At 57.7% G+C, this 11,824-nt stretch overlaps 2 protein-coding genes across 3 annotated transcripts; one reads left to right on the plus strand and one right to left on the minus strand.

The window, feature by feature from the left end:
* Positions 1–15: 15 nt before the first annotated feature.
* On the minus strand, positions 16–4,854 carry CHPF (chondroitin polymerizing factor). Its single transcript, XM_002749819.6, has 4 exons — positions 4,263–4,854; positions 2,660–3,233; positions 2,004–2,183; positions 16–1,682 (listed from the first exon to the last, which is right to left on the minus strand). Exons 1-4 carry the CDS (start codon positions 4,574–4,576, stop codon positions 423–425), a joined length of 2,328 nt encoding a protein of 775 aa, XP_002749865.1. The 5' UTR covers positions 4,577–4,854; the 3' UTR covers positions 16–422.
* Positions 4,855–5,065: 211 nt separating this feature from the next.
* Positions 5,066–11,713, plus strand: TMEM198 (transmembrane protein 198). Of its 2 annotated transcripts, none has more exons than XM_002749820.6 (5): positions 5,066–5,415; positions 5,725–5,929; positions 8,618–9,193; positions 10,280–10,482; positions 10,833–11,713. In XM_002749820.6, exons 2-5 carry the CDS (start codon positions 5,764–5,766, stop codon positions 10,968–10,970), a joined length of 1,083 nt encoding a protein of 360 aa, XP_002749866.1. In that variant the 5' UTR covers positions 5,066–5,415; positions 5,725–5,763; the 3' UTR covers positions 10,971–11,713. The 2 variants fall into 2 exon arrangements, with proteins under 2 accessions (XP_002749866.1, XP_008997805.1); XM_008999557.5 differs by having other exon boundaries at positions 5,760–5,929.
* Positions 11,714–11,824: the final 111 nt, after the last annotated feature.

The following is an 11,824-nucleotide window of genomic DNA, read 5'->3' on the forward strand; positions in this document are numbered from 1 at the left end:
CCTCCAAATCACGAATCCACACTTGGCCAGTTTACTAAAGGCAGGGAGCTTCAGCAGGGTCCAAAAGGGAGAAATTGGGAGATGCCCCCTCCTCAGCTCCCCCTTCCCCATCAACTCAACTACAGCCTAGCCCCCAGGGCCCAGAGGCAGGGCTGGCGTCAGGCAGACTGTACTGCATAAATAGATGGAGGCCACAGCCCAAATCAGCAGCGTCAGGGGGCAGGAAGACTGGGTTTGGGACAAGAAGGGGGTGGCTCCGGGGGCACCTCCCCCAGTGCTTGTCCAGGGTGCAGGGACCCACAAAGCCAGAGAGGGGACCAGTGGGCCACCTTGGGGTCTGAGGCTATGGCCAGCCCTGCCCAGCGAGGCTGGCAGGTGGCTCTGGTTTTAGGGGAGGAGTGGCTCATGGGGACAGGATGGGGTCAGGTGCTGTTGCCCTGCTCCTGCTCGAAGAGCAACATGGCCAGCTGGGTTCGGGAGCCGAGGCCTTCAAGCACGCTCTGGCGGCAGCGATGGTACAGGTCCTCACTGAGCCTTGCGCTGCATGTCTGGGCCCGGTAGCGCTGCAGCAGCGCCGGCTCCACCGCCCGCAGCACATGCAGACTGGAGAAGTGCAGGAACAGCTCGTACACGTCCAGGCTCTCCAGCAGCTCCTCTTCTTGTTCTGAGGCTGCCGCCAGGCGCCCACGGGCTGCCACATAGTCGGAATTGTAGAAGCAAGCCTCGCTGGCTGCCTGGCGGTCAAAGCGGCCAGTGTCGCGGCCCAGCTCTGGGGGCCCAGGCCCTTGTGATGGGGCCACAGCTGGGTGGAAGGCTTGGAAGTGCATGGGAAAGAAGGCCTGCCAGCCAGAGATGGCATGCATGCGGCAGCGGTTCAGGAAGTCAGGCGTGAGCACCGTGTCTGGCCCGGCCAGCAGGAACAGTGTGTCCAGTGGGTGCTTCTTGGAGAGGAGATCCATGAGGCGCAGTGGAGAGGGTGCGGCTGTCTGCACACTGAGCCATGGCACGCGGGCACCGGGGAAACGCCGCTCCAGCTCTGCCACGTGGGCCTTGACAGGTGCGAAGACATCTGCGTGGGCTGCACGCTGGGCCTGGCGCGGCTCATACAGTAGCAGCAGGGTCAGGGCTGCCGCAGCATCACCAGGCTCCAGTGCTGCAGTAGCAAAGGCCTCCAGGAAGCCAGGGGCCAGGTCACGCTCAGCCGCAGCCAGAGGCAGCAGCACAGTGAGACGTGAGGCCTCGGTGACATAGGGCACAGGCAAGATCTCCACGCGGCTCAGCGGCCGGAGCAGCTGCACTCGGCGAGTGAGGGGCCGGCGACCTCCCTGGGGAGTCAGTGCCTCCAGCTGTAAGTCCAGCGTGTATTCCATACCCCGGGCCGGATCAAAGCGTCGGTAGCCATTAACCAGCTGCTGCTTCTGGAGCCGCAAGGCTGGATGGTAGCGGCGGTTGAGCTCCTCTAGAGCGGCCCCCAGAACATCGGCCACGTCAGCCTGGTCCACCCCACGCAGTGGGCAGCGGGGTGAGCCATCGGCACAAGAGAAAGCATGCTGCTCTGTGAAGTAGTCCCAGCGCAGCACCTCAAAGCGGGAGGCCGGGCGGGATGGTGCTGGGATGCCCACAGGCCAGGCAGCTGCCCTGTCCCCATCGATGGACAGACGGCTGGTATTCTGGATCTCCCACTGGATCAGAGAAACAGGCCATAAGCAAGGGACAGACCACAGGCATCAGTGCACAGCTGGGGAAAGGGTAGGCAGCAGGTGCCACTCAGGATGGGTCCCTAGTCCCCAGCCAACCTCGGCCCACCCAGGGCCCATAGCTATCATTTCCCCAGCACAGGCAGCCTAAGAGCCCTGGAGGCCCATCAGAGAATGTAGAAAACAGGCAGGGGCTGGGAATAGGTTTGTTCTATGATTCTAGGGCTAGCTTTTCACGTCTCTGGGATCTCTGTGACCTCCCAGATCCTGTCCCCCTCACCCACCACCCCCAGGCTTAGACCATACCTGCAACTCCTGGATCTCCTGATATGTGCGTTCCAGTTCAGCTCGGGCGAAAGCCTTGTGCAGCTGGTACATGTGCACAGGGTTGCGCACAGGGTGGGCTGTCAGGGCACTTCGGAAACGAGGGTCTCCCTCCTGCACTGGCTCCCCAGGGCTCAGCTCCAGATGGCTATAGTGCACCCCCTGGGGAGAGTAAGGGAAGGGGTTCATGATGGCTGGCATTGCCTTCCCTTGTCTCACAGTCAGCGTCTCATACTATGACCTGTTGTGGCCTTGCAGTCTGAGGGTGTTAAGTCTACCTTGACCAGTTGTGAGTCTGCATGATCTCCAGCAAGCCTCTGCTAGCTCAGCTGCGAAATGGGCATGTGTCCTGTCTCAGAGCTGTCTAAGGGCTAAAATTATGATATCGAATGCCTATTATGCACAGAGCTCCCTTATTTTCTCTCATCTTTGTAACAACCCCGAGCAATAATTATTTCCATTGCACAGAGGAAGATACTGAAGCCCAGGACATTTAGTAATTTATCCGGGGTCACAGGAATGGAAAACAAATGTCTGAATTGGCATGGAAAACCGGGCCTGTATTTCCACCACCCCTTTGCCTCTCAGCAGGATTTGATCAAGACAGGAGATATCAGTGGGGTAGCTGATCATCCCACCTCGTGGTCACCAGTACAGCCCACCCCGGTGGCGTCGAGAATGCAGCGTCCCAGCCATTCGTCGGGGCGCGCACTGACGATGTCGTTGCGGCAGCCTTCCAGGTGGGGGCGCAGCTGCTGCAGCAGCATGCGCGAGAGCAGCACCCCAAAGCCGCCGTGGCAGTAGCGGCCTGGGGTGGGCTCTCCGCCGATGAAGTCCTGGGGCCGGCCCAGGTACAGGTGGGCGGCGGAGGCCAGGCTGAGGTGGCCAGCTAGGCGTGCCAGGCCGTGTGCCTCAGTGTAGGTGGTGTCAGGCACCAGGAAGAACCAGTCAAAGTCGTCGCCGTGCTGCTCCAGCAGGTGGCGCAGCGCCAGGTGCAGGTGCCCGATGGGCCGCTCCTCGCCCAGCGTCACCACCGCCATGCCAGGTGGGGCCCGGCGGCCCCGTGCACCCGTCAGGAACACCACACGCTCCAGCCGGTGACCCAGTGTTCGGTTCACGGCCACACCTAGCGTGGACAGCGTGGCCTGAGAGGTCAGCACCGCCACCAGCAGCCTCTGTCTGATGCCCAGCTCCGTGCTGATGTAGCGAGTCCTGGGGGAGGAGATGGCACAAAGTTATCAAAAAGACAACGGGACAGGGGGTGTCGGGGGCGGTCAGCACAGACTCTGGCAGGTTGCGTCTTCTCTGCATCTGTTTTCTCACCTGTGAATAGGATAAGGATAAACCCTCTCTCCCAGGGGTCACGAGGATTTAAATGAAATATTGGTCTTACCCAGGTAGTGCTTTACATTTGGGAGATGGCGATATCCACCCAGATAGGGCAGAGATATTGTGGGTCTGATTCCGGGGTTCGCCACTTAGTAGTTACACCCTTGTGGATGTTATTTAACCTGAGCCATCTGTAAAATGGGACTGATAATATCCGTTTTAAGCACCCAGCCAAATGCTGGACACACCATGTATCTACTCATTTCTATATAAATACGCCATTATGCCAAAAATTCCTCACATAAATGATATAAAGGAACATTTGGCATAGGGGTGAGTGTGTGTCTTTGCGGGGAGGGGCAAACTGGACTGAGGGATGCCAGGAACTTACCTTTGGTAAGGCAGAAGGTAAACTGCAGAACCAGAATTTGAACGCAATGCTACTTAGAAATTATTTCCACTCATCAGCAGAGATATCAATGGGTAACGGGATGGGTACATTCCTCCCTCCCCCATCTCACCCTGAGGTGGCCCTTGTAACCCACTCAGGAACAAGATATCCAGGTAAATCCTAGTTCTTGCCTTTCTCTTTCCCTGTCTCTATATCCTTATTCTATATACAAGTCTTTTATCTAACCCCAGCAGCCCTGCCAGGGAGCTAGTGCGATCTTTGGGGAGCCATCGGATCGAGCCGGTTTATAATACAGGCCAGCAAGTTCAGCCCAGGCCCAGAGAAAGCCTCGGAGTGGCCCCAAGACTCTCGGGAAGGCAGGGCCATCGGAAGTTATCGGGGCCCAAAGACTTCCTGGCCGGCCAGCCCCTTCCTTCCGGAGCCCGACCCGGGCCCGGCGGCTTCCCCGCGCGCGTCCCGGCCGCTGCCCAGGGGGTGGAGCGGGCGCAGCCGATCACTACCTGACGGCCTTTTTGGCGGCCTGGCCGGGCTGTGCGGGGTGGTAGGGCAGGACGCGCGGCTCCCAATTCTCCCCGGCGCCTGCGCCGGCCCCGGGCTTCTCGCGCTCCGCTCCTGGCTGCACCGAGTTGGGCCGGCGCGCCGCATTGGTGTTGCCGCGCGGCGGCAGCTCAGAGTCTCCAGGTTGGGGTGGGCCTGGGCCGCACGGTTCCTCCACCCAGGTGACGCTAAGCAGGCTCAGCGTGAAGCCCAGGGAGATGCCCACGGCCACGGGCCCTGCGGGCCTCAGCACCGACAGCAGCAGCGATGCCCGCATGGCGCCCGGACCGCGGGTCCCGGGCCCCGGCGAAGCCCCAGAGCAGCCAGAGGAGGCTCCGAGGGGGCGGGACCGGGGAGGGGGCGGATCCGGAGGGCCCGGGCCCCGCGGGCGGGCCCGCTCCCTCCCCGCCGAACAGAGCCAGCGGCCCGAGCCGAATCTCCGAGGCTGCGCCTCGATTCCCCTCCTGCAGCTGCTCTGGGCTGCGCGGGGTCCCTGTGCTCGGCGCCTGAGCCTCAGCCGCTGCCGCCGCTGTCCGACGTGTCACCGCGAGGGCCCCGCCCCCGGGGTGGGGTCTCCGGCTCCAGCTACCGGAGAGGGAGGAGAAGGGGGAGGTTAAAGGGGAAGGACCCCCGGAAGTGCCCCCTCCTCAGTGCAGAAGAGGGAGACGCCGGGGGCGGAGTCCCCTGACTCCTGCGGCGTGGTTGGTGCGTCCCAGGTGACGTCAGAAGCAGCCCGCCCCTGCCTGGATGGTGCGCCCTGAGTGACGTCAGGAGCAGAGGCCGGAGCTGTCCATCAGCACCAAAGGCCGCGGGCGGGCTCAGGGCATGGGGCCTCGGTTCTGGGGCGGCCCGAGCCCCGGCTCCTGCTCTTTCCCTTTCCCCAGGCCCAGCCCGAGTTCCGGGACGCCGCGGGACTGGAGCGCCAGCCGGTGTTGGAGGTGGAGCGGCGCCGCTGCCGCGCCGAGACCAGTCTCTCCGGCCCAGCTGCCCCCTTCCCCGCACGACGGACTTTCCCTGGACCCCAGTCAGTTGGAGCCTCTGGCGCCCCGCAACCCCGGCCCCTCGGGCCTCTGCACAGCCTCTTTCACTCAGAAGCTCAGGTCGCCTCCAGCCCAGGTAAATCTTGGACAATCCCATATTGAGCCGCCCACAGACGAACCTCTTGGCTGCCTCCTTCTCACCAGCGGCACCCTGCCATCATACCCCCGACCCTCGTCCCTCTTTTAACTTCATCCCAGCCTCCTCTAGCCAAGCACTTTTGTTTCCCTTTGTCTTGCTCTCCACTCCAGAGATGCTTCCAGAGCTGCACAAATGTGGATACCACTCCTTTGTCCACTCTCCTTGCTGAGTTCTCCCAATCCCTCTCCCACTCCCATCCTGGTGGGGACCCAGGACACCTCTGTGACCCCAACTTTCCCTCATCAGGTTAACTTGGGAGGGTGACTCCCTTCTATTCCCAGCACTATGCCAGGGACTGTGGCAACACTGCGGTTCCAGCTGCTGCCCCCTGAGCCAGATGATGCCTTCTGGGGTGCACCTTGTGAACAGCCCCTGGAGCGCAGGTACCAGGCACTGCCGGCCCTCGTCTGCATCATGTGCTGTTTGTTTGGAGTCGTCTACTGCTTCTTCGGTGAGATCCCCATCAGCCTTCACCTGGGCTCCCCAGTGTTTCCCCTAGTTCTTTTTCTGCCCCCCCCAAGTCTTCTCTGAATCCCTCTACCATCATGAATAATTCTTTCTTTTCTTTCACCCCACAAATTTATAGATTATCTAGACTCTAGATTATAGAGAACATAGGTTTTTGGATTAGGTACACTTGAGTTTGAATTTACTTAGTTTTGCAGTTACTACTTGTGTTAGGCACATTAATCTGTCTGAGCCTCAGTTGTCTCATCTGAACAATGAGAACAATATTTGTCTCATATAGTGTTATGAGAATTAATAAGCTTTCAACAAATAGTAGCTATTGTAGTGAAGATGTGTTTGGGTCACTGTGCTAGGTTAGGCACTGAAAACACTTAGCAGGGTCATTACACATTGTCCCTAACCACAGGGGATATTGTCTGACAGGGAGGAGATTTATGTAATGTCCTGTGTAATATGTATACCAGGTGTAAATGCTCCAGGGATTTCTCTCTGATCCCAGAGCCCCCTGGACTCCAGGGAGCATTTATACCTGGGATACATATTAGGGCAGTCTGGATGGTAGTCACACAGCTCCAGTAATCAGAGCTGCTGTGAATACAGGATGGGTACTAAATAAGGGAGCTCATCTGAGTAGGCAAGTGGGGGCTGGAATCCAGCTCATGTTCTACCTGACAAACTCTGGGCCTTGGTACAAAGCTGCTTTGCCTAGAGAAAGGCACACTTTTTCTAATATGCATAAAGGTGCCATATGGGCTAGTGGCCCAGTGTAATGGGAGTAAGTGGCCAGTGACTCTGTAGCAAGAGTTACAGAACTTCAGAGAGAATAGTGAGCTCTATGGGCTGGGGGCCCAAGGAAAGCCTCCAGGAGGAGAATTATAGGTGAGTGGGACCAGTGTGGGTAAAGGAGGCTTGAGGGCTGGGGTTCCAGGCTGGGCAGGGGTAATGTAAGACTTGTATTCTGCAGCCTCCCCCTACAATGGGTGGGTAGACAGGGTTGGGAGCCAGATGGTCCCTCCCATTCCTCCCCCAAACTCTGGGCTGAACAACTGACAAGTAGGCAGGAGGAAGTGCCCCCTCAAGGGTTCAGGACACGTTCTGGGCCTCCAAGGATTCTATATCTCCTCACCCCCTCCATATCTGTACCCACTCCCTCTGCATGTTGCTCAGTGCAGCCTCATATTCCCTCTCTTGGGCTTGCTGACATCCTACCCCTCTTGAATGCCACTACTCCCAGGCTCATGGACTCGGAGCCCCTGTCCATGCCCTACTCCTCTCTCTGACCCCAGAGCCTCTTTGAATCTCATATTTCCCCCCCACTCCTTTCACCTCTGTTATCTTTCTCTTTGGCTCTCTCCCTGACTCCTTGACCCCCATCTCTGACTTCTATCTTCCCAACTGTTCAGGATCTCCACTTCTCTGACCCTTTCAGGTATCTCTAATGGGCTGAATGGCCCTATAACCTTATTTCTGAAACTCCACAAACACTATTTCGTTCTCTTTGATTCCCTGTGACCTCATATAAGCCTTAGTGACCTCCACATCTCCTCACTTCCCATTATATCCTTACCTTCTACACCTCTGATCCCCTCTGTTACTCCTAGCTTTGATCCCTGGTTACTCCTCTCTAATTCCTACAACCTCATCATCTGATCACCTTTCTCCATGCTGTGATCCCAATAATTCTTTGTTTTTGGCCTCAGTGTTCCTCTCTCTTGGAAATCCCTTTTAAAAATTTTATTTATTTATTTATTTTATTTTTGAGACGGGGTCTCACTCTGTTACCAGGCTGGAGTGCAGTGGTGCGATCTTGGCTCACTGCGACCTCTGCCTCTGGATTCAAGCAATTCTCCTGCCTCAGCCTCCTGAGTAGCTGGGACTATAAGCATGAGCCACCACACCCAGCTAATTTTTGTATTTTTAGTAGAGACAAGGTTTCACCATGTTGGCCAGGATGGTCTTGATCTCTTGACCTCATGATCCACCCACCTCAGCCTCCCAAAGTGCTGGGATTACAGGTGTGAGCCACTGAGCCCTGGAAATCCTTTTATACTCTCGATGATTCCATTTCTGTCAATCTCCCTAACCTACAAATACCTTAATTCCCCAGGACAACTCTCCAGTAACCCTGCTTCTCTGTCCTCATTGTAACCTTTCAATGGTACCCTCTGAAGCCCTGTGACCCCCAAAGACCTCATCTTTCTAAACCTGTGTGACCCCACCTCTCAGGTTTCTTATGATTTCCAAATACTTCCTCTCTCTGAACAATCCCTCCTCATAGACCCCAATGACTCTTTTGCTAATCACCTTGGGACCCCAATGATTTAGCTCTCTGCCTCCTATGATCCTAAAGATACCAATGCACAGATTCACTCTTGATTCCAAAGATTTATCCTAACTCCGTTGATCCTCAAATACATCACCCCTCACAGACTCCAAATCGTGATCTCAGTGATTACGTTTGCTTTCCCAGTGACCGCCGACAGCCATCTCTCTCTAACTTCCCCTGATCTCAGTGGCCCCATCACTGATGTCCTCATGACCCTGCAAATCTCTGATCTTAGTGTCTTTGTCTCCGGTTCCCTTGGGATCCCATGTCCTTGACCCCTCCAACCTGCTCTCTCCAGCCTGGTGACCTCATCTTGGCCCCTCACTAGCCCCTGTTCCCCTCCAGGTTACCGCTGCTTCAAGGCAGTGCTCTTCCTCACTGGGTTGCTGTTTGGCTCGGTGGTCATCTTCCTCCTGTGCTACCGAGAGCGGGTGCTAGAGACACAGCTGAGTGCTGGGGCGAGCGCAGGCATCGCGCTGGGCATCGGGCTGCTCTGTGGGCTGGTGGCCATGCTGGTGCGCAGCGTGGGCCTCTTCCTGGTGGGGCTGCTGCTCGGCCTGCTGCTCGCAGCTGCTGCCCTGCTGGGCTCCGCACCCTACTACCAGCCAGGCTCTGTGTGGGGTCCACTGGGGCTGCTGCTGGGGGGCGGCCTGCTCTGTGCCCTGCTCACTCTGCGCTGGCCCCGCCCACTCACCACCCTGGCCACCGCCGTGACTGGTGCTGCGCTCATCGCTACTGCCGCTGACTACTTTGCTGAGCTGTTACTGCTGGGGCGCTACGTGGTGGAGAGACTCCGGGCCGCTCCTGTGCCCCCCCTCTGCTGGCGAAGCTGGGCCCTGCTGGCACTCTGGCCCCTGCTCAGCCTGATGGGCGTTCTGGTGCAGTGGCGGGTGACAGCTGAGGGGGACTCCCATACAGAAGGTAAGGGGGCACAGGCCAAGGTGAACATGAGAGGAGTGGGTGGCCAGGGATGGATGGGGGCCCAGGTAATGGGGGAGTGTGGGACAGCAGCAGAAGGCCTGGATGGCGGTAGAGGGCTGACTTGCTCATCATCTGTGAGGATAAGAGCCAGGTACCATCACTCATTTCACAACAACATATGGAGTGTTGGCTCTGCACCAACCCCATTCCAGGCACCAGGGATACAGCAGAGCTATAACAGAAAAGGTTCCCGTCCTTATGGGTGTATGTTTGGGGCAGACAGGAGACAGGTAACAGAGATGCAAACAAACAAGATAATTCCAGTTGTGTAGAGTGACATGACAGAGATATGCAGGGCAATGTGAAAGAGGACCTATGGAAGCCATTAGAATTAGGGTGGTCAGGGAAGGCTGCTTGGAGGAGGTGATATGTAAGCAGACACTTGAAGGCTAGGGAGCCAGCCACACAAAGCGTTAGAGAAGGGGAAACAGCAAGGGCGAGGGCCCTGAGAAGGAATGAGCCAGCTTGTTTCAGGAAACAGGGCTGGAGTATGGGAGGGAGGTGTGGGAGCCAGGGTGATTGTGTGGAGCCTTTGGGCCCTAAGAAGCACTCCACATTTTATAAGAAGGGCAATGAGATGCCACTGGAGTGATTAAAGTAGGGGAGGACAGAATCGAATTTTGCTTTTGGGATGCTCATTCTGCTGCCGAGTGTAGAAAACACTGGAGGGAGCAAGCATAGGGTGAAACCAGTGAGGAAGCAGCTGTGGCTGTCCGGTGGAAAGATGATGGTGGGTGGCCTAGGTGAGTCACCTATGGCTGAGGATTGGGAGAGCGATGACAGCTGGGAAGGGGGTAACTGGAAACCTAGGAATCTTCCATAAAGACCTATGGAAGAACAGAGCAACAGCGGGAAGTCCCCTCCAAGAGGTAGGAGACCAGGAAAGGAAGTGACGGGGTGGGAGTAAGGGTTTATGGACAAGAGGAATCTGGAAGCCTGCAGCCCTAGGTGGGAAGAGAGAGGGAGGGCTCAGGGGAAATAAGGCGCACACTCCTCTGAGCTCCTTCTCTGCCCATCCCACCACAGTGGTCATCAGTCGGCAGCGCCGACGTGTGCAACTGATGCGGATTCGGCAGCAGGAAGATCGCAAGGAGAAAAGGCGGAAAAAGAGACCTCCTCGGGCTCCCCCCAGAGGTCCCCGGGCTCCTCCCAGGCCTGGGCCCCCAGACCCTGCTTATCGGCGCAGGCCAGTGCCCATCAAACGCTTCAATGGAGACGTCCTCTCCCCGGTGAGCTCCCTGAGCCCATCCAGCCAGAATGGGGAGAAAAAAGTGTGGAAACTATCCAAACAGTACTGGGCTTTCCCCATGGGCTGGTTTCTATCTAGAAGGCCTACTCTCTGTGTGTCACAGCCCATGCACCAGGGGCTTGGCAGGTCCAGCTGGTGGGGGGTTTGGGGGAACTGTACCCTGAGTATGGGTTTTAAGTGGGTTATGGTATGTGGTGGGGTCTCAAGACTGTGGACTCTGAGTCTGTGGCAGTCTGTAGGGGTGTCAGGCTTGTGGGGATTCAGGAAGAGGGGGCTTTTAGGGCAGGATTCTGCAGTGGGACTCTCACACCTATGTTTGCTCCCCCACAGAGTTATATCCAGAGCTTCCGAGACCGGCAGACCGGGAGCTCCCTGAGCTCCTTCATGGCCTCACCCACAGATGCGGACTATGAGTATGGGTCCCGGGGACCTCTGACAGCCTGCTCAGGCCCCCCAGTGCGGGTATAGCCATATCTCTGCCTGTCTAGACTCTGCAGTCACCAGCTCTGCCAGCTCGTGGAGGCCTGCCAGGCTGTCACCCAGGCCCCTGGCTTTGGCTGTCCCTCTCCCCAGCCTGGAGAGGGCTGGCCTGATCATTAGAAGGGAGGTTGTCTCAGGCGAGGCTTGGCCTAAGAGGAAAGGCCCCTCCCAAGCTCCCAAGGGGCTCCTGAGGAACTCGGGGTGTGAACCCCATTGGGGTGTGCTCAGGGTTGTAAGTGTGTTGCCCGTGTGTGTGTATGTGTGTGTGGGGGGGCAGGCTTGGAGGGGACACTGTGACCCTTGCCTTAGATTTCTGACTGGTAGGGTTTCTCCAGGCCGGGTCCCACCTCCTCCCCGCCCCGCCGGAGTCCCATGGGCCACCTCCTGCATGTCTCCGCGGAGGGGCTGCCTTCCTCCCCATCACCCTGCCTCCCAGCCAGACTCATCTAAGGGTTCTTGTCCTTGTCTGTGGGGCAAACTGTAGCACCCCTCACCCTGGTCCCCTGGCCTCTACAAAGCCACCAGCCTGAGGGCAGTGGCAGGAGATGGGGGTGGGGGGTGCTGCTCTGGGCCAGGCTGGGTTGGGAAGGGAGTTGGGGAGGGGCTTAAATGCACGGTGCATGTCTGGTGTCTGTCATGCCAACCTGGACACCTCATGCTTCTGTCTCCCCCATCCCACTTTGTTTTACATCTTTTATAAATGTGCCAAACTGCGTGGCCTCTGCCAGGAATAGTGGTCTTTGGTGGCTGGCACTTTCATGGGCCAGGTATAAGCACTACAGCCCTCAGTCCCCAGTGTCATTCACTGCACAGGGGCGACAGGCAATGTCTGCCCTCCCACA

Source organism: Callithrix jacchus, chromosome 6 (assembly GCF_049354715.1).
Source record: "Callithrix jacchus isolate 240 chromosome 6, calJac240_pri, whole genome shotgun sequence".
In the NCBI taxonomy this organism is placed as follows: Eukaryota; Metazoa; Chordata; class Mammalia; order Primates; family Cebidae; genus Callithrix; species Callithrix jacchus.

Bases quoted from the DNA above. Each gene is read 5' to 3' on its own strand.
- CHPF (XM_002749819.6), bottom strand. From the start codon at position 4,576: ATGCGGGCATCGCTGCTGCTGTCGGTGCTGAGGCCCGCAGGGCCCGTG. The intron at 3,234-4,262 runs GTAGTGATCGGC...CTCCTCCCCCAG, and splicing joins GCCGCCAAAAAGGCCGTCAG to GACTCGCTACATCAGCACGG. The intron at 2,184-2,659 runs GTGGGATGATCA...TACTCTCCCCAG, and splicing joins GCTGTACTGGTGACCACGAG to GGGGTGCACTATAGCCATCT.
- TMEM198 (XM_002749820.6), top strand. From the start codon at position 5,764: ATGCCAGGGACTGTGGCAACACTGCGGTTCCAGCTGCTGCCCCCTGAG. The intron at 5,930-8,617 runs GTGAGATCCCCA...GTTCCCCTCCAG, and splicing joins AGTCGTCTACTGCTTCTTCG to GTTACCGCTGCTTCAAGGCA. The intron at 9,194-10,279 runs GTAAGGGGGCAC...ATCCCACCACAG, and splicing joins GGGGGACTCCCATACAGAAG to TGGTCATCAGTCGGCAGCGC.